The 20,124-nt window shown below is 52.4% G+C and overlaps 2 protein-coding genes across 4 annotated transcripts in view; one reads left to right on the top strand and one right to left on the bottom strand.

Annotated features, from left to right (window-relative positions):
• The window catches only part of ESYT3 (extended synaptotagmin 3), an 88,804-nt gene extending 85,750 nt beyond the window's left edge, over nt 1-3,054 (top strand). For both annotated transcript variants that reach the window (XM_040358354.1, XM_040358353.1), the window contains 3 exons: nt 681-786; nt 1,660-1,709; nt 2,970-3,054. In XM_040358354.1, coding sequence (XP_040214288.1) covers nt 681-786; nt 1,660-1,709; nt 2,970-3,006 — 193 coding nt within the window. In that variant the 3' untranslated portion in view covers nt 3,007-3,054. The remainder of the gene's footprint in view (nt 1-680; nt 787-1,659; nt 1,710-2,969) is intronic.
• Nucleotides 3,055-5,515: 2,461 nt separating this feature from the next.
• Nucleotides 5,516-20,124, bottom strand: part of CEP70 (centrosomal protein 70) — a 42,864-nt gene continuing 28,255 nt past the window's right edge. Inside the window, exons 12-18 of one of the 2 annotated variants that reach the window (XM_040358351.1) lie at nt 18,019-18,174; nt 15,826-15,975; nt 9,041-9,209; nt 8,356-8,470; nt 7,904-7,983; nt 5,817-5,848; nt 5,516-5,754 (exon numbers count right to left, since the gene is read on the bottom strand). In XM_040358351.1, coding sequence (XP_040214285.1) covers nt 5,722-5,754; nt 5,817-5,848; nt 7,904-7,983; nt 8,356-8,470; nt 9,041-9,209; nt 15,826-15,975; nt 18,019-18,174 — 735 coding nt within the window. In that variant the 3' untranslated portion in view covers nt 5,516-5,721. Of the gene's footprint in view, nt 5,849-7,903; nt 7,984-8,355; nt 8,471-9,040; nt 9,210-15,825; nt 15,976-18,018; nt 18,175-20,124 lie in introns of both variants that reach the window. The other variant, XM_040358350.1, reaches the window with a different exon arrangement.

Genomic DNA, 20,124 nt, shown 5'->3' with positions numbered 1-20,124 from the left:
TCTGCGTGTGACCCCCCCTGCACTCTGCGTGTGACCTCCCTGAACTCTGCGCTCTGCGTGTGACCCCCCTGCACTCTGCGTGTGACCCCCCTGCACTCTGCGTGTGACCCCCCTGCACTCTGCGTGTGACCCCCCTGAAATCTGAACTCTGCGTGTGACCCTCCCTGAACTCTGCACTCTGACCCTCCCTGAACTCTGCACTCTGACCCCCCCTGAACTCTGCACTCTGACCCCCCCTGAACTCTGCACTCTGACCCCCCCTGAACTCTGCACTCTGACCCCCCCTGAACTCTGCACTCTGACCCCCCTGAACTCTGCACTCTGACCCCCCTGAACTCTGCACTCTGACCCCCCCTGAACTCTGCACTCTGACCCCCCTGAACTCTGACCCCCCCTGCACTCTGCGTGTGACCCCCCCTGCACTCTGCGTGTGACCTCCCTGAACTCTGCGCTCTGCGTGTGACACCCCCTGAACTCTGCACTCTGTGTGTAATGCAATCCTCTTATTTAATGCCCCTTTAGACCCTCCTACTGTTTTTGTGAAAGTTGACTGACCACACCCACTATTTGATGTCATTTGGAGGGTGTGTGTAGGGGGAGGGGTTTTGTGGGGTCGTGGTTAAGTTCCAGCACCTATTGTGGGAGGTAAAAGTCTCACTCTGTCGTCTTTTGTCTGGCAGGTTCGAGTTTCTGGTTTCTCTGGAAGATGCGAAGAAGCGGATGTTGGACGTCGCTGTGAAGAATAACAGGCAGTTTGGGTCTCATGAGAGGAAAGAGATGGGGAAGGTAAGAGCCGGATCTGATGGGAAGGGTCCGGGTGTCATTGCAAGGGGGGGGGGGGTGCATTTTGGGGCGTAATCATGTGATGGCTGCAGGTCACATGACCTGGTGAACGGGACAGATGAGAACGCGTGTGTGATCAATCCACATTACCAGCTACATAAACCCTTCCATATATACCATAGCAAGGTGTCCCTAATGGGCTGCAGGGGGATCTACACGGTGTGGGAAGCAGAGAGGGGGAGGCGCCAACCAAGTGTAGGATTATAAAGTCACGTGATGAGACTGAGACCACGTGATGAGACTGAGACCACGTGATGAGACTGAGGTCACGTGATGAGACTGAGGTCACGTGATGAGACTGAGGTCACGTGATGAGACTGAGGTCACGTGATGAGACTGAGGTCACGTGATGAGACTGAGGTCACGTGATGAGACTGAGGTCACGTGATGAGACTGAGGTCACGTGATGAGACTGAGGTCACGTGATGAGACTGAGGTCACGTGATGAGACTGAGACCACGTGATGAGACTGAGACCACGTGATGAGACTGAGACCACGTGATGAGACTTTTAGAGATCACGGCCAGTGCAACTTTTTTTTTATAAATCAATGCTTCCGCCACTAACATCTGGGGGGCTCAGGGCCTACAAAATAAGTACAATGGGGCCCCAGGTTGGTCGGCGGGGGGGGGGGGGGCTCCAGGTTGGTCGGCGGGGGGGCCCCCAGGTTGGGCGTCGGCGGGGGGCTCCAGGTTGGGGCGGCGGGGGGCTCCAGGTTGGGCGGGGGGGGGGGGCCCAGGTTGGGTGGCGGGGCTCTGATCAGGTGATGTGCGGAGATCGGACCCCTCTGTGACCACGTTTCCTCTTCTCTCGCAGGTATTGGTGGATCTCTCCCGGATGGATGTGGATCAGGGAATCACCGACTGGTAAGTTTGTATTCTTCTTCTACATTCACCATCTGATGAGGACCCGACTCTGAAAAGATTCGTTTTTATGTGACTTTAGGGGGGGAATAAATAATCCGCCTCGGGTGATCTTTATAACCCGGTGACCCCGGAGAACTTTACCTGACTTATTGTTACCTTTTTTGTATTTAAATAATGAAAATGAGAAAACAAATTGCCCAGACAGGCTCCACAAGGAGGAGGAGCTCTATATAGGAGGGGGGAGGAGAAGCAGCTCTGTAGGAGGAGAAGAAGCTCTATATAGGAGGAGAAGGAGCTCTAGAGGAGGCAGTGTTCTATATAGGAGGAGGAGCTCTAAATAGGTGAAGGAGCTCTATATAGGAGGAGCTTTATATAGTAGTAGTAGGAGCTCTTTATTGAGGAGGAGGCGCTCCTATATAGGAGGTGCGGCAGTGGAGAGGGGTTAGATCCCCTGTCAGGATTTTATGGTTGTGCCACGTGACCGTTCTCCGTAGGGTTTTCCCGATACCGAGCATTTTCCCAAGTACTTGAAGGAGGCGGCGCTCCATATAGTAGGAGGAGCTCTAAATAGGTGGAGGAGGTGAAGGAGCTCTATATAGGAGGTGGAGGAGCTCAATAGCAGGAGAAGAAGCAGCTCAATATTGGAGAAGGAGGAGCTTTATATAGGAGGAGGAGCTCTATATTGGAGAAGGAGGGGCTCTATATAGAAGGAGGGGCTCTATATAGAAGGAGGGGCTCTATATAGAAGGAGGGGCTCTATATAGAAGGAGGGGCTTTAAATAGGTGGAGGAGCTCTATATAGGAGGTGGAGGAGCTCAATATAGGAGGAGGAGCTTTATATAGGAGGAGGAGGAGCTCTATATATCGGAGGAGAAGGAGGGGCTTTATATAGGAGGAGGCGCTGCGCTATAGAGGAGGAGGGTCTCTATATAGGAGGAGGGTCTCTATAGAGGAGGAGGGGGGTCTCTATATTGGAGGACATTTCCCTGGACTCCGGGTGGGATATCCAGTGAGACTTTAATAAATAGAATCCCATCCCTTTCCTGGGTCTCTGGTCTCCTCCGGCGCCCGCTCTGTCTCCTCCGGCGCCCGCTCTGTCTCCTCGCTCTGAGGGTCTGTTTGTCGCCCGCACCAATTTTGAATGTAATGTGGTAGGGAGAATCTCATTGGCTGCTATGCGCAGAGCCGCCGTCCTATCAGATGCTGAGGAATTGGGCCCCCCTCTCATTGGCCATCACTGATGAATCTCTTTCTCTGCAGGTTTGAGCTGACAGCCAATGGATACCCGACCTCCTGACCGACGTCTGGAACGTGAAATGGACTCCCCCCCCCCCCCCCCCCCCCCAGCGCCCCCCTCCCCCGATGTAAATATGTATATTTGTAATTACAGAGCTGAAGATGTATTTTATCCTCTTATATCGCCGGAACCCCCGAGGGGGCGTGGCTATATTTATTTTCTGATGTAAATTGTATTATATATAAATATTTGGAGTACAGAGCTCCGCCCATGACGTCAGATCCTCACCGTTCTCCTCCGCTCATTCCAGGAATCCATTTATTTATTTACAGAACGCTTCAATGAATCCGCCGATATTCCCATAATAAAATGATTTTCAATGATCCGCCGAGTCCGCTCCGCTTTTATTCAAGGGCAGAAATGAGCACTGAGCCCCTCCCCCCCAACACTTTTTTTTCTGTGTCCCCCCTCTGTTCTATTTTTCCGTGTGCCCCCCCCCCTCTGTTCTTTTTGTTCCGTGTCCCCCCCCCTCTGTTCTTTTTCTGTGTCCCCCTCCAGTTTTCCTGTCCCTCTCCTTCCTTTTCTCTGATCACTGACTCTGTCCATTCACATAACTGAAACATTGTAACCTCCTGTGATTACGATGTCTCAGTTTATGAATGGGGTGGGGAGGAGCCGCTGTCTCCTCTCCATTCATTTTCAGTGCAGCTGAGAAAGTGACGGGGGAGTCTCTATCCTCTGTCTCAAGGGGGAGCATTCTAAAAAAAAAAAAAAGAAAAAAAAAAACATGGTCACATGATGTGACATTAAAAAACAGTATCGGTGAGCACTTTGGGGGGGGGGGGGGAAGAGTATCAGTACTTGTACTCGGTCATAAAAAAAAGTGGTATCGGGACAACACTACTTATCGGTAAAAGAAAATCCTAAATGTTTGGTTGTCTCCAGAACAGGAATAGAGGGGAAATCCTCCAATGGGGGGGACACTCGTTCTGGTGACTTTCCTCACTTTGCAGGGATTTTCTCCCCACTTCCTGTTTTGGCTCTGGGATAGGAAGTGAAAGAAATATCCCCAATGGGGACACAGATGGCAAAAAGAACGGGGTTATAATCCCACCTTACTCTATCCAAATAGAAGAAATAAAGTTACCATTTATCATTGAAAGTAAAACAAATTAAAAAAATTAAGTTTTGCCTTCAGTTCTATTTTAAAGTGTAACTAAAGGCAAAACTTTTTCATTTTGGATACAGTAAGGGAAGGTGATAGAGCCCCTGTCATTTATTTTTGCCCATCTGTCTCCCCATTGGGGAGATTTCACTTCCTGTCCCATAGCCAAAGAAATCTGCTGCAGGGGAGAAGAGCCCCCCGCAGGTTGTCACAAGAAGGTTGGGGGGGGGGGGGGGGAGAGAATACAGATGTAACATGGCGGAGTTGGCCTTTATTTCAGGATTTATAGGAAGTTTTCATTGTGGTTCCTCCATCAGCTGGTCCCGCCACTGACTGATATTTGGCGCCATCTGGTGGCCTTGATGTGGTATTTCCCCTCCAATATAATACTTGGATGCAGTTTAGTTGGAGAAACAGCGAGGAGCTTTGATTGGCATTAATGTGACATTCTGAAGCCCCGAGACTGAGAATTCAGCTTTTAAAAGTGTGCCTACAGATAACGGGCCAGATTCACGTAGCGCAGCGGATCTATAGATCCGCTCGTTCTACGTGAATTAAGATCCGCTCCCGCAAGTTTAGGAGGCAAGTGGCTAATTCACAAACCACTTACCTCCAAACTTGCGACGGCGGATCCTAAATCCCCCGGCGGAATTCAAATTCCGCGGCTAGGGGAGTGTACTATTTAAATCATGCACGTTCCCGCGCTGATTTAAATGCGCAGGCGCCGCCCGGGGAATTTCCCGGCGTGCATTGCTCCCAATGACGTCGCTAGGACGTCAGTGGTTTCGACGTGAGCGGGACTTGCGACGCGCGTGTTTGTGAATCGGCGTACGCAAACGACGTTGGAAAATTCAAATTTGACGCAGGAACGCCGGCTATACTTAACATTGGCTGCGCCTGCTAAAAACAGGGGTAAGTATACGACGGGAAAACCGCTACGGAAACGACGCAAGAACACTGCGACGGGTCCGCGTACGTTCGTGAATTTGCGTATCTCGCTGATTTACATATTATTTATCGTAAATCAGCGGGAACGCCCCCGGCGCCATTTTTAAATTGAAAAAAAGATCTGACAGTGTAACACATTGTAACACTGTCAGATCTCAGCCCTATCTATGTGTATGTGATTCTATGAACCAGGTGCATAGATAGGACCAGTGTAAGTCAGAGATACGATGGGGGATCAGGAGATAATACACCGGAGTATCTCTTTGTGAATCTGGCCCTACAAATCCGTCACCCCCTCCCCCATTGTACCCCATTTGGTGCCTATAGTTACTCCGCCCCTGAGCCTCACTATGGTTGCTAGTTAAACTCTAGTAGGCTGCTCTGGGGCGGAGCACAGCATTGTGGGTTGGAGAAGGACGGTCACCGCCGCCATGCAGAAGAGAACAGCCGGCACACTCACCGTACAAAAGTTTATTAAAGTATAAAAATAAATAATAGACTGAATATTGGAGGGGGGTGTCACCGCGAGTCCAGAGTCTTCAGCCGGAGCACCTTGGGGAGAATCTCCGGGTTGGGGGGGGGGGGTTGTTGTCACCGCGAGCCCAGAGTCTTCAGCCGGAGCACCTTGGGGAGAATCTCCGGGTTGGGGGAGGGGGTTGTTGTCACCGCGAGCCCAGAGTCTTCAGCCGGAGCACCTCGGGGAGAATCTCCGGGGGAGGGGGTGTCACCGCGAGTCCAGAGTCTTCAGCCGGAGCACCTCGGGGAGAATCTCCTCCAGATGACGGATTTCTGCAGGAAAAATACAAGTATGACGATCAGAGGATAATGGAGGGGGGAGGGGGGACAAGTAAACTTCTCTGGAGAGAATATAAATTCTCTATACACAGAGGGCCCCAGATTCAGGTACAGCGGTGTAACTTTGAGCGGGCGTAGCGCATCGCATATGCGCTACGCCAACGTAACTCTGAGAGGCAAGAGCAGTATTCACAAAGCACTTGCTCCCTACGTTACGTCGGCGTAGCGTAAATGGGCTGGCGTAAGCGCGCCTAATTCAAATTAGGAAGGTAGTGGGCGTGATCTATTAAAATTAAGCGTGACCCCCCATGTAAATGAAGGGCCGAATAAACGGCGCACGCTCAGAGTCACGTCGCATATACTCCCTAAGATACGTCGGCTCAATGCTTTCGACATGAACGTAACCTACGCCCAGCCCCATTCACGTACGACTTACGCAAACGACGTAAAATCCGACGTCCATACCCTACATGACTTACACCTGCTTTATGAGGCTTAACTTTACGCCGGACGTAAACGGCGTAGCTTACAGCGACGGGCGCCAGTACGTTCGTGAATCGGCGTATCTCGCTCATTTACATATTAGGCGCGTAAATATGCACCCTAAGATACGACGGCGTAGGAGACTTACGTCGGTCGGATGGAGCCAGAATTCAGGCGTATCTGGTTTCAAGAATACGGCGCATAGATACGACGGCACTTACGCGGCGTATCAACAGATACGTTGGCGTAAGTTCTCTCTGAATCTGGCCCAGAGTGTCACTGCCAAGGCAGATCGATGCCACACACAGCGCTGATCCCTCCTCTGCCAATCACACGCCTCATAATATTTATAAATGAAGGCGGAGCAAGGAGGGATCTCTCACCACAGAAGATCACATAGAAAAAATGATATTTAAAACATATAAAAGTAAAAATATTGGGGATTTGGTGACATTATATGGAACTTAGCCCACCACTGTGTCAAAGTGCCCCATTATCAGGGGGTCCTACACTATTCGTAGAATGGGAGATACACACTCCTCTATATGGGAGGACTCCTCCAAAAACACAGGGGGGGGGGGGTGCTCCAGCCCAAGGGATCTGATCCCATACAATAGACAAAGACTTGGGGGGCACCCTAAAAATGAATTTCATTAAAGGAAGGTGCAACTATAAGACCAGAACAAAGGATTACAGCGCACATACAAACATGGGGCACTAGGAGGCAGTAGTGGGTCCAAGCCCCATATGGCCATATAATGGGACCAAATCCCTGGATTTTTTGTTTTTGCTGAATATTTTCAGATGTTTTAAAATATCCTCGCAGGATTTAAGTGTCATTTTTGTATGTGTGGCAGCAATCTTCTGTTCTGGTCTTAAAAGCTGCAGCATCTTTAATGTCATACATTTTAGCGCGGCGCCCTCCCCCCCCCCCTTTGTCTCTCACCATAGGAACCCGTTCTGCACCACAGAGCTGGAGGAGGGGTCTGCGGGATCCCGTGCATTGCACCTGTGACCCGGAGGAGGGGTCTGCGGGATCCCCTGCATTGCACCTGTGAGCCGGAGGCGGGGTCTGCGGGAAACCGTGCATTGCGCCTGTGACCCGGAGGAAGGGTCTGCGGGATCCCGTGCATTGCACCTGTGACCCGGAGGAGGGGTCTGCGGGATCCCATGCATTGCACCTGTGACCCAGAGGAGGGGTCTGCGGGATCCCCTGCATTGCACCTGTGACCCGGAGGAGGGGTCTGCGGGATCCCGTGCATTGCGCCCGTGATCCATTCTGCCTGAACTCTGTATGGACCTGTCCTGGGACACGATATAATACAGGAATCCCGGGACCCGGGGGCTCAGATCCTGAGAGGACATTACGGCAGAGCCGCGCCCCGTACAGCCCGAGGTCCTCCAGTCAGAATGAACAGCGATGAAGACATGTAGACGGCAGGAACACAAAACAACCAATCAGATTTCTGTGTATGGCTGTGGAATCAGTGATAGAATCTGATTGGCTGCCGGGAGTCCCTGTGCCCCCCCCCCTATAAGGAAACAGACCTGAATACAGCGACTCACCTAATATATCCAGCAGCCCCTTCACCAGATCCTCGAAGGCCGGGAAGAACTCCTCGTGTTCCTGGATCTTATTGATGATGCTGCAAATAGAGGAGAGAGAGTTCAGGAAGATTCAGGCCGACCAGGAATGAGGGGACAGAGAAGACAATGACATGGATGGGTATGATATCACTCGACGCGCGCGGCTGCGGGATTCGGCGAAGGGAGACGCGCGCGGCTGCGGGATTCGGCGAAGGGAGACGCGCGCGGCTGCGGGATTTGGCGAAGGGAGACGCGCGCGGCTGCGGGATTCGGCGAAGGGAGACGCGCGCGGCTGCGGGATTCGGCGAAGGGAGACGCTGCGGGATTCGGCGAAGGGAGACGCTGCGGGATTCGGCGAAGGGAGACGCTGCGGGATTCGGCGAAGGGAGACGCGCGCGGCTGCGGGATTCAGGGGTCAGGGGTTGCTGTACCTGTCTATGTCCAAAGGGCCGAGGACATCCTGTAGTTTCTGGCGGTTTCCTCCTTCTGCATTTCGGCACATCCCCCACACTGCGTTCACCACCGTCCCGATACCGGCCCCATCATCTGAGGAGACAGCGCAATCAGCACACAGGATGAACAATAGGAGGGGCCCTTGTAGGACTAACATAACAAGGTGCTATGAGAGGATCAGCAAAGAGCTTCTCTAGGCAATGCGGGCAGATCATGGCTGGTGGGAGGGGCCGGCGCATATCTTCCTGATAACATCCCAGCCCCCGCCCTCAGTCCTCATGCAATCAGTAGGCGGACACTTGGGAGGAGTTATGAAAATATCTAAAAGCCATGGAGGAGTGGGCGGTCCTAGGCAGGCGGTATTTAAATATGGAAGATATTGGAGAAGCGGGAGGGGCTTGGAGATAAAGGAGTGCGGCTATCCTATGGCGTGTTAGATGTATTTGCATAAAATCCGCCCACATGTGACGCTGAGACTCCATGATTGACAAAACTAAAATCAAATACATAAAAGGGGTGGGGCTGGGGAGGATGCTGGAAATGGGGGAGGGGATATACTGGGGATGTAATGATGGGGGGGGGAGGGGATATACTGGAGATGTAATGATGGGGGGGGGGGGGGTATACTGGGGATGTAATGATGGGGGAGGGGGAGGGTGTCACCTAATCCCAGGATGTTGCGGAGATTCTTCATGGCGTTGGTGACTTCCCCCAACCTGCTGTACACTTCATTCATCCGCGGATAGACGCCGTTCAATGACGGGACATCGAAGAGATTCTGGAAGTGGGAGACCAGCGCCTGCAGGGTGTACGGAGAGATCACAGCGCCACCCTGAGGAGGAAAATGGAACATGAGAAACCGCAATAATCAGGGAGGAGCCACACCTCACCTACTCCCAGGACACCGCATGGAAGGATGGGATTTGTAGTCTTAGAATAAGCCAAAAAGACCCCCATACCGTGCCGCTGTACCTCACAACACCCCCCCCCATTATCCCATACTGCTGTGCCCCTCCCCACACCCCGATTATTCACTGCCACTGCCCTTCACTACATACACCCCCTGCCCCATCCCACTGTGCTCCACTCCTCACCTACCCGATTCTGTGCCAATGCCCTTGACTCTCTACCCCCCCCAATCCCACACTGATGTACCCCAATCTACACCCCATTATTCAGTGCCAGGGCCGTCATCAGGGGGGTACAGGCAGTACACCTGTAAGGGGCCCAGATAGCAACCCCCCCCTTTTTTTAAGTATATAGTATATATATTATTCTTAAAAAAAAACTTTTGAATTTTTTTTTTTTATGTAATATATATATTTTTTTAAAGGGCCCAGAGGTCCCCAGCACCCCGGATGGCAACAACCCCCCCCCCCCCCTTTTTTTTTATTAATTTTTTTTTTTTACAATTATATATATATTTTTTTTTTATTAAAGGGCCCATAGGTCCCCCATAATTCCTGGTGGCGGCCCTGTTCAGGGCCACCACCCTTCACTCCCTTCCCCATTGCTGTGCCCCGCTCCTCATCCCCTTTACTCAGTGTCACCATCCGTCGCTCCTTACTCCCCCACTGTGCCCCAATATCCACACCCCCCCCCCCTTTATTAAAAAAAAAAACGGGGTTACTTACCGGTAACATCCCTTTTCCTGGAGTCTTTCAGGACAGGTACTGTAGAGAGACACAGGCTCCTCCCCTCACAGGAAACACCGCCTTCCAATTAAGAATTTAAGCCTCATCCTCCCTCAGCTCCTCAGTTTTTTTCCAGAGTACCTCCGGCCAGCTGGGGAGACACAAGAACACGTCATAAAAGTATAAAATTACATCTTACCTGACGGCCTCGTCTGATGAGTTTCCATAATATCCCCTACAACAAAGAGGGTGGGTACCAGTGCTGTCCTGAAAGACTCCAGGAAAGGGGATGTTACCGGTAAGTAACCCCGTTTTTCCCTGTTCGTCTTTCAGGACAGGTACTGTAGAGAGGATAAGCGAGCACCTTACCCTAGGGTGGGACAACTGCTTGCAGTACTTTGCGTCCAAAAGCCTGGTCTTTGGTTGAAAGTAGGTCCAGTCTGTAATGTTTTACAAACGTTGAGAAACTAGACCATGTTGCAGCCTTGCAGATCTGCTCCGGGGAGGCACCAGCACACTCTGCTTGGGAAGTTGCTACTGCCCTGGTGGAATGAGCCTTGATACCCTGTGGAGGCTCTACTCCCCTAGAAGAATAGGCTAGAACGATGGCTGTCCTTAACCACCTGGCTATCGTGCGTCTAGAAGCCCTAGACCCTTTCCTGGACCCAGAAAACAAAACAAATAGTGAATCAGCTTTCCTGAACTGACTTGTGTAATCCAAGTATTGTAGGACACACCTCCTAACGTCTAGGTTGTGAAACTTGTGTTCCTGTTCCCTCACAGGATTTGAACAAAAAGAAGGCAATGTTATTTCTTGACTTCTGTGAAACTTAGAAGCTACCTTTGGTAGAAAAGCCGGATCTGTCTTAAAAATGATGCGATCCGGAAAAACTTGAAAAAAGGGGACCCTAATAGATAGGGCCTCGAGTTCGCTCACTCTCCTAGCAGTAGTGATCGCTACTAAAAATACTGTTTTGAGAGTGATCACTTTTAAACTACATTTGTCTAAAGGCTCAAATGGTTCTACTGTAAAGGCTTGAAGAACCAATGAGAGATCCCAAACTGGGAAGTTGGAGGTTTTTACAGGTCTCCGTCTACTCAAAGCCTTAAAAAATCTAGAGACCCAGGGGTCAAATGCTAGTTGTTTTTCAAGAAATACACTTAGTGCTGACACTTGACCCTTCAGCGTGCTAGTTGCCAGCCCTTTATCAGCTCCAGCTTGAAGAAATTCTAAAACAGCCACAGAGCTGTTGACACTGAAGGAGCTTTCTGCACACCAGATGTTAAACCGTTTCCACACTTTTTGGTAAATGGCTTGCGTCTCCTTCTTTCTACAGCTTAGGAGTGTTTCAACCAGGCGTTCTGAAAACCCTTTGCCCCTCAGCAGCTCTTCCTCAGAAGCCAGGCTGCCAGGTTCCATCTCTCTACCTGCGGGCAGCAGATTGGACCCTGCAAAAGGAGATCCTCCCGAATTGGTAGAATCCAAGGAGGTTCTATTGATAGATTTTTTAGGATAGAGAACCATGGTCTCCTGGGCCAATGAGGTGCGATGAGAATGAGTGTTGTGTTCTCCCCCTGCAGTTTCCTCAGGACTGCTGGTATTAGAACCGGAGGGGGGAAAGCATAACACCTGGAGAACTTCCAGGTTTGGGCCAGAGCGTCCACCGCCAGAGCTCCATCCCATCTGTTTAGGGAAAAAAAGAGCCGAGTTTTGGCATTTTCTCTTGAGGCGAATAAATCCACCTCCGGAAGACCCCATCTTTGAGTGATCGCTCTGAAAACTTCTTGATTCAGAACCCAATCGCCTTCCCTCAGTTTCTTCCTGCTGAGGAAGTCTGCGACCTGATTTAATTCTCCCTTCAGATGTATGGCTGAGAGGGACAAGACATTGGCCTCCGCCCATATGAGAATAGATTTTGTCAGATCCCATAAGGACTTGCTCCTGGTGCCCCCCTGCTTGTTGACATAAGCTACTGCCGAGGAGTTGTCTGTCCTGATTCGAACATGCTGTCCCTGCAGCTCCTTCTGAAAGGCTTTGAGGGCTAACTCTATCGCTTTTAGTTCTCTCCAATTCGAAGATTTTTGCGAGTCCTCTTTTGCCCAGCGACCCTGTGTCAGAAGGGAGTCCAGGTGTGCTCCCCAACCGGAGCCACTGGCATCTGTTGTCACTGTTCTGGAGATCGGGGAGATCCAATCCAGGCCCTGTAAAAGGTTCGCCCCCTTCCTCCACCACCAAAGGGACCTCTTGATGTGAACCGGTATGGATATCAGGGAATCCAAGGATTCCGATTTGTGGTCCCAAATGTTCAGTATAAACAGTTGCAGGGGTCGGAAATGCAGACCCGCCCACTGCACTGCAGGAAGACAAGATGTTAATAACCCCAGAGCTGACATGACTTTCCTTATCGGAAGCTGGCCACTGCTCTGAAGAAGTGATATTACCTTCTGAACTTTTTCTATTGGGAGAAAAGTCATCTGTCTGGTTGAGTCCAGTACATATCCCAGAAAAGTGACTCTTTGGGAGGGTGTCAGGCTGGATTTTTCCAGATTGAGTAACCAACCTAGGTTTTCCAGAATCCCCTTTGCAACCTGGAGGTCCTGGGACAACCGTGTCGGGGAGTCTGCAAAAAATAGCAGATCGTCCAGATAAGCTACCACCAGGATGCCCTTGAGACGTAGAAAGGCTAGTACCTCCACCATCACTTTGGTGAATATGCGGGGGGAAGAGGAGAGCCCGAAGGGGAGTGCTTTGAATTGCAGGTGAAACGTCCCCTCTCTGGACCTCACGGCCAGTCTGAGAAATCTCTGATGGCATTCCGCTATTGGGATGTGTAGGTAGGCATCCTTTAGATCTATGGATGCCATGAAGCAGTTCGGAAGGAGGAGTGTCCTCACGGAATAGATGGAATCCATCCGAAACCGTTTGTACGTGACCGAGGTGTTTAGAGGTTTTAAATTCAGTATAAGCCTGAATTTCCCTGAAGGCTTGCGGACCACAAATATGTGGGAGTAGAAGCCCTTTCCTATCTCCTCCGATGGAACCCGAACTACCACCTCCTGATCCTCCAACTCCTGAAGAGAGGAGATCAGAGCCACAGATTTCTCTTTGCACTGGGGCAAATTGGTGACTAAGAGTCTGGATGGGGGGGGACTTGAGAACTCTAGTCTGTACCCTCTCCTTATGATCCCCAGCACAAATTGGTTGCTGGTGATCGTCTCCCATTGTGGGAGAAAGGCCCCCAACCTTCCTCCCACCTTGACTCCGTCATTGAGGTTTTTGGGGCTGTTCAGGAGCACGAAAAAGTGCCCCTGCACGGCCTTTCCCTTTTGGTCCCCAAAACTTTTTCTTTCCCTCAGGTTTGGGGACTTCCACCTTCTTTTGGGTCCAGAATTTTTTTCTTTGCCTGTCCCCCAAATTTTTTCTTTAAGGGGAAAGCCTTCTTCTTGTCGGCTGTACGATCTAAGACAGCCTCCAAGCCTGGCCCAAATAATAAGTCTCCTGTAAGGGGGATCCCGCACAATTTAACCTTTGAGGCGCTATCCCCCTGCCATGTCTTGAGCCAGAGAGCTCTTCTTGCAGAATTAGATAGAGCTGCAGACCTGGCAGACATGCGGATTGACTCTGCTGAGGCGTCCGCTAAATACCGCACGCCACTCAGTAAAGTTGGAAAAGAGGAAAGTATAGTCTCTTTAGGCGTACCGGCCTCAATATGTGCCTTAATCTGTAAGAGCCAATGCTCTAGATTACGGGCCACCACTGTTGCTGCCATAGCTGGCTTAAGGTTCCCCTGGGAAGCATCCCAGGACTTTTTTAATAGCGAATCCATCCGCCTGTCCATGGGGTCTGAAAGGACCCCCATGTCCTCAAACGCCAAGTCCGTATGTCGGGATACCTGCGAAAAGGCAGCATCTAGTTTGGGGGATTTGTTCCACACTGAAGCCTCCTCTTCAGAAAAAGGAAACCTCCTCTTCAAAGAGTTTGAGAAGAAAGGTTTCCTCTCTGGGTCCTGCCATTCTTTTTTGATGGCATTGACCAGTACTTCATGGACTGGAAAAACCCTTTTCTTTTGTTCTCCCAAACCACTGTACATCTGGTCATGGAGTGACAGTGTCTTTCTCCTCAACTATCCCTAAAGTAGCGTGGATAGTTTCCAATAACTCTTCCACCTCTTCAAGGGAAAGCTTGTAGCGAGAGACCTTTGAGGACCCTGCCTCTGTCTTCTCACTATCTGACTCCTCTTGGGAGCTAGAAGCGGCACTGTCTTGCTCCTCCTCAGCATCCTCTCTGATATCCGCAGGTTTCTCTCTACTCCCAGAGGGAAGAACCTCAGGATTCGGTGGAATTACCTGTTGCGCTACAGAAGGGCTGCTTTGGGGCAATTGAAAATTAGCAAAAATATCTTTAAACGATTGAAAGGTGCCAGAAAGCTCTTTCATAGAAGCTGCTAATTCAGATGCCTGCTCTGCCTCCCTTTCTTTAACCAGCCCCTCAATACATCTCCTGCAAAGTGCTTTGTTCCAACTCTCACTAAGTGAAGATCTGCAGGAAGGGCATTTCTTCCTGCTGTGGGCTGATTTTTCTGTGGATTTCTGAAAAACACAGAAGAAAGTGGAGGCTAGATTAAAAGAGAGACCAGCGCATAACACAGGTAACCACCAGGAGTGTTCTAGGACCAACCACCACCAGGGTTCCAGACACACTACACTAACAAACTCCCCGACCACCAGGAGAAGAAAACAAAAAAATCACCAGTGAAGCTGTACAACATGATAAGGGAACACCACCCCAGGGTTCTCCTTACCTTAGAGTGGCTGGTGCTGTCGTCATCCGGAGGTGCACGGGAAGCCTCTGCTTCCGACATCTCGCTGAGGAATGTGGTCGCGACTGCCTGCAAAAACGCCGACCCTACGGCTGAGAAGAGAGAGGCCGCACCAGCCCAGCGTCAGGCCTTTTTACACTGCAGCGTCCGGGACCAATGACGCGTATCCGGCGGAAGTGCCCGCCCCCCCCGGAACTGACGTCACTCGTCCTCCGGTCCGGCCCAGCTTCCTGGCCGACTGTGAATTCTCACAGGGAGCGTGCACCCCGCCTGCAGCGCCACCCCTGTGCGACTAGTAAATAGGCCTCCGCGGCTGAATCCACCCCAGGAATGTCCGCGGGACGCTACACGGCGATGTCCTGGGTAAGTGACTTCCCCAGTCAACCAGGACGCCATGCACTTTAAAAAATAGCCCTGATCCCAGGGAGAACAGGTCCCCCCTCTCAGGAATACTGGCCTCAGCTTCCCCAGCTGTCTGGCCCTTGGCCCCAAGCGGTGTCTCCCCTCCGGAGGAAACACCATAAACTGAGGAGCTGAGGGAGGATGAGGCTTAAATTCTTAATTGGAAGGCGGTGTTTCCTGTGAGGGGAGGAGCCTGTGTCTCTCTACAGTACCTGTCCTGAAAGACGAACAGGGAAACACTGCCCTTCACACCTTAACCCCCCCCCCCCCATACTGCTGTAACCCAATCAACACCCCATTATTCAGTGCCCTCACCCTTCACTCCTCACTGGAAGAGCACAATGTCTTGGTATGATGGAGGATTACCAGGACCCTTCACTGGGGACCCCTGAATGGAGTCATTGGGGAAGGGGGTTCACATACTTTTGTCCATATAGTATATAGGTGAGCAGTTTCTATAAAGCTGACCATACACGGTACTATGTAGTGTGAGAATACAATTCAGTTCTCGCCCAATCAGAAAGGCCCTCGTGGTGCCCCATTGTTGGGGAATCTGAAGTCGGCGAATCCGGCGGCGTCTTCTTCTCCTCACCTGTTTGCGGTTCTCCAGGTCCTCCAGCATGGTGTCCACAAGCAGGAGAAGTTCCTCCACACGGACGCCATCAGACGGCTCTTGTGATTTGTTCAGCGTCTGGTCAGGGAGAAGCTTCTCGCTCATCTTCCTCAGCGCTCGATGCAGAGCCTACCAGAGAAAGATAGAGGACCTGTCATTTCCCGTCATACCTCACTCCACCACAAGGGGCAGTCATACATCCCTCCACCACAAGGGGCAGTCATACATCCCTCCACCACAAGGGGCAGTCATACATCCCTCCGCCACAAGGGGCAGTCATACATCCCTCCGCCACAAGGGGCAGTCATACATCCCTCCGCCACAAGGGGCAGTCATACATCCCTCCGCCACAAGGGGCAGTCATACATCCCTCCGCCACAAGGGGCAGTCATACATCCCTCCGCCACAAGGGGCAGTCCATACATGCCAGGGGCTCGCCACAAGGGGCAGTCATACATCCCTCCGCCACAAGGGGCAGTCATACATCCCTCCGCCACAAGGGGCAGTCATAGATCCCTCCGCCACAAGGGGCAGTCATAGATCCCTCCGCCACAAGGGGCAGTCATACCTCCCTCCGCCACAAGGGGCAGTCATACATCCCTCCGCCACAAGGGGCAGTCATACCTCCCTCCACCACAAGGGGCAGTCATACATCCCTCCACCACAAGGGGCAGTCATACATCCCTCCACCACAAGGGGCAGTCATACATCCCTCCACCACAAGGGGCAGTCATACATCCCTCCACCACAAGGGGCAGTCATACATCCCTCCGCCACAAGGGGCAGTCATACATCCCTCCGCCACAAGGGGCAGTCATACATCCCTCCACCACAAGGGGCAGTCATACATCCCTCCACCACAAGGGGCAGCCATACATCCCTCCACCACAAGGGGCAGTCATACATCACTCCACCACAAAGGGGCAGTCATACATCCCTCCACCACAAGGGGCAGTCATACATCCCTCCACCACAAGGGGCAGTCATACCTCCCTCCGTCACAAGGGGCAGTCATGCATCCCTCCGCCACAAGGGGCAGTCATGCATCCCTCCGCCACAAGGGGCAGTCATGCATCCCTCCGCCACAAGGGGCAGTCATGCATCCCTCCGCCACAAGGGGCAGTCATGCATCCCTCCACCACAAGGGGCAGTCATGCATCCCTCCACCACAAGGGGCAGTCATGCATCCCTCCACCACAAGGGGCAGTCATACCTCCCTCCACCACAAGGGGCAGCCATACATCCCTCCACCACAAGGGGCAGTCATACATCCCTCCACCACAAGGGGCAGTCATACATCCCTCCACCACAAGGGGCAGTCATGCATCCCTCCACCACAAGGGGCAGCCATACATCCCTCCGCCACAAGGGGCAGTCATACATCCCTCCGCCACAAGGGACAGTCATACATCACTCCGCCACAAGGGGCAGTCATACATCCCTCCGCCACAAGGGGCAGTCATACATCCCTCCGCCACAAGGGGCAGTCATACATCCCTCCGCCACAAGGGGCAGTCATACATCCCTCCGCCACAAGGGGCAGTCATACATCCCTCCGCCACAAGGGGCAGTCATACATCCCTCCGCCACAAGGGGCAGTCATACATCCCTCCGCCACAAGGGGCAGTCATACATCCCTCCACCACAAGGGGCAGCCATACATCCCCCCACCACAAGGGGCAGTCATACATCCCTCCGCCACAAGGGACAGTCATACATCACTCCACCACAAGGGGCAGCCATACATCCCTCCGCCACAAGGGGCAGTCATACATCCCTCCGCCACAAGGGGCAGTCATACATCCCTCCACCACAAGGGGCAGTCATACATCCCTCCACCACAAGGGGCAGTCATACATCCCTCCACCACAAGGGGCAGTCATACATCCCTCCACCACAAGGGGCAGTCATACATCCCTCCACCACAAGGGGCAGTCATACATCCCTCCACCACAAGGGGCAGTCATACATCCCTCCACCACAAGGGGCAGTCATACATCCCTCCACCACAAGGGGCAGTCCTACATCCCTCCACCACAAGGGGCAGTCATACATCCCTCCACCACAAGGGGCAGCCATACATCCCTCCACCACAAGGGGCAGTCATACATCCCTCCACCACAAGGGGCAGTCATACCTCCCTCCACCACAAGGGGCAGATATTACCCGCACCTTCAGGGACAGCAGCTGTCCGGCCCAGAGCTCCACCGTTGGCAGAATGTGGATGAAATCCGCTTCATCTGAGGTGCCGTCTCCTCTAGGGTGGTGTTTATAGAGCAGCTGAGGGGCCCGGGGGCCACTGATCACCGAATTGATGTCACAAAGGATCTGGGAAACACAGAGAACAACTCCCAGTCACAAAACGGTCCAATCATCCAATGGAAATATCAGAACAGAACAGACAGAAGTGTCAGAAGCTTAGGCTGGGGGGGGGGGGGGGGGGGGGTTACTGGAACCGATCCGCCTGTACCCCCCCCCTTCAACGGCTTCTCCTCTTCTACCTCCTGCCAGCTTTCAGCTGCTGCAGGCAGAGCCTCGGGGGATGGATTCCAGTAATTGCGCCATCCCCGCCACACGTCATGTTCACTGGCTCCTTTATTTCCTGAATGAACACATTGAGTGATCAGTACCAATATCCTGTGTTTATTCAGCACTGTGTTTCCTATGCTTCAGTTTGTGAATGAACAGGGAGCTTCTGTACAGAGCTATTCCTGTTCATTCATTTTGTGGTGCAGCTGAGGCGGTAGAGAAAGGATTGAGGAATCCATGTCCCCAGTCTTCTTCTCAAACATTAGACATCAGGGGTCTGATATTTCACTAATCCCCCCCCCCCCCCAAACCCCCATCCCACGGCTGTTACAAAAAAATAAAAAATTGTATAAAATAATTTAAATAACATTCCATACACACCGGTACTGCGGCTGCATGAATGAGCGGCCTGTCCCCCATGCTGAGACACTTTTTTGTCTGCGTCGGGATCAGTGGCGCCCGGTCCTCAATTTTTGGGGTGGGCGAAAAACGAAAAAACAAACACGCCAATTGCAGCCACTGTGCCCGTCAAATGCTGCCAGTGTGCATCGCCCGGCACTTACCTGTCTCGCAGCGGGTCAGCGGCGGTCTCCTGCATGTCCTCCGTGTCTTCTTCCGTCCTCTCTCAGGCATCCAATCACAGCGCCTGACGTTTCAGCCAATCAGGTGACAGGTAACAGACCCGAGCACCCAATTGGCTGAGAGGCGTTTCAGTGTTAGCAAAGCAAATTCCTATGGCTCCAATCGGGTGCTTCCAAAAAAAAACACCCCTGCCGCTGTAATTCAGGTGCCCGAAAAGGATTCATGCAATACATGAACTCTCCGTGTAGCCGATGCGTCTGCATCCACGTCTATGGGCTGCCTGCATGCAGATCTGAGTGAGAGGCACGTGCAGAAAAAAGCAGCTCATCGTGGAGGACGGGGGACACAGCGCCTGTCTGAATAATCCCTATGGGGGACACAGCGCCTGTCGGAATAATCCCCATGGGGGGACACAGCGCCCGTCTGAATAATCCCCATGGGGACACAGCGCCCGTCTGAATAATCCCCGGGGGGACACAGCGCCCGTCTGAATAATCCCCATAGGGGGGACACAGCGCCCGTCTGAATAATCCCCATAGGGGGGACACAGCGCCCGTCTGAATAATCCCCATAGGGGGGACACAGCGCCCGTCTGAATAATCCCCATAGGGGGGACACAGCGCCCGTCTGAATAATCCCTATGGGGGGGACACAGCGCCCGTCTGAATAATCCCTATGGGGGGACACAGCGCCCGTCTGAATAATCCCTATGGGGGGACACAGCGCCCCTCTGAATAATCCCTATGGGGGGGACACAGCGCCCGTCTGAATAATCCCTATGGGGGGACACAGCGCCCGTCTGAATAATCCCCATGGGGACACAGCGCCCGTCTGAATAATCCCCATGGGGACACAGCGCCCGTCTGAATAATCCCCATGGGGACACAGCGCCCGTCTGAATAATCCCCATGGGGACACAGCGCCCGTCTGAATAATCCCCATGGGGACACAGCGCCCGTCTGAATAATCCCCATGGGGGGGACACAGCGCCCGTCTGAATAATCCCTATGGGGGGACACAGCACCCGTCTGAATAATCCCCATGGGGACACAGCACCCGTCTGAATAATCCCCATGGGGACACAGCACCCGTCTGAATAATCCCTATGGGGGGACACAGCGCCTGTCTGAATAATCCCTATGGGGGGGACACAGCGCCCCTCTGAAT

This window comes from Rana temporaria, chromosome 6, assembly GCF_905171775.1.
Source record: "Rana temporaria chromosome 6, aRanTem1.1, whole genome shotgun sequence".
NCBI classification, from domain to species: domain Eukaryota; kingdom Metazoa; phylum Chordata; class Amphibia; order Anura; family Ranidae; genus Rana; species Rana temporaria.
Note: the sequence above shows the minus strand (reverse complement) of the source record. Positions and strands in the feature narration are given on the sequence as shown.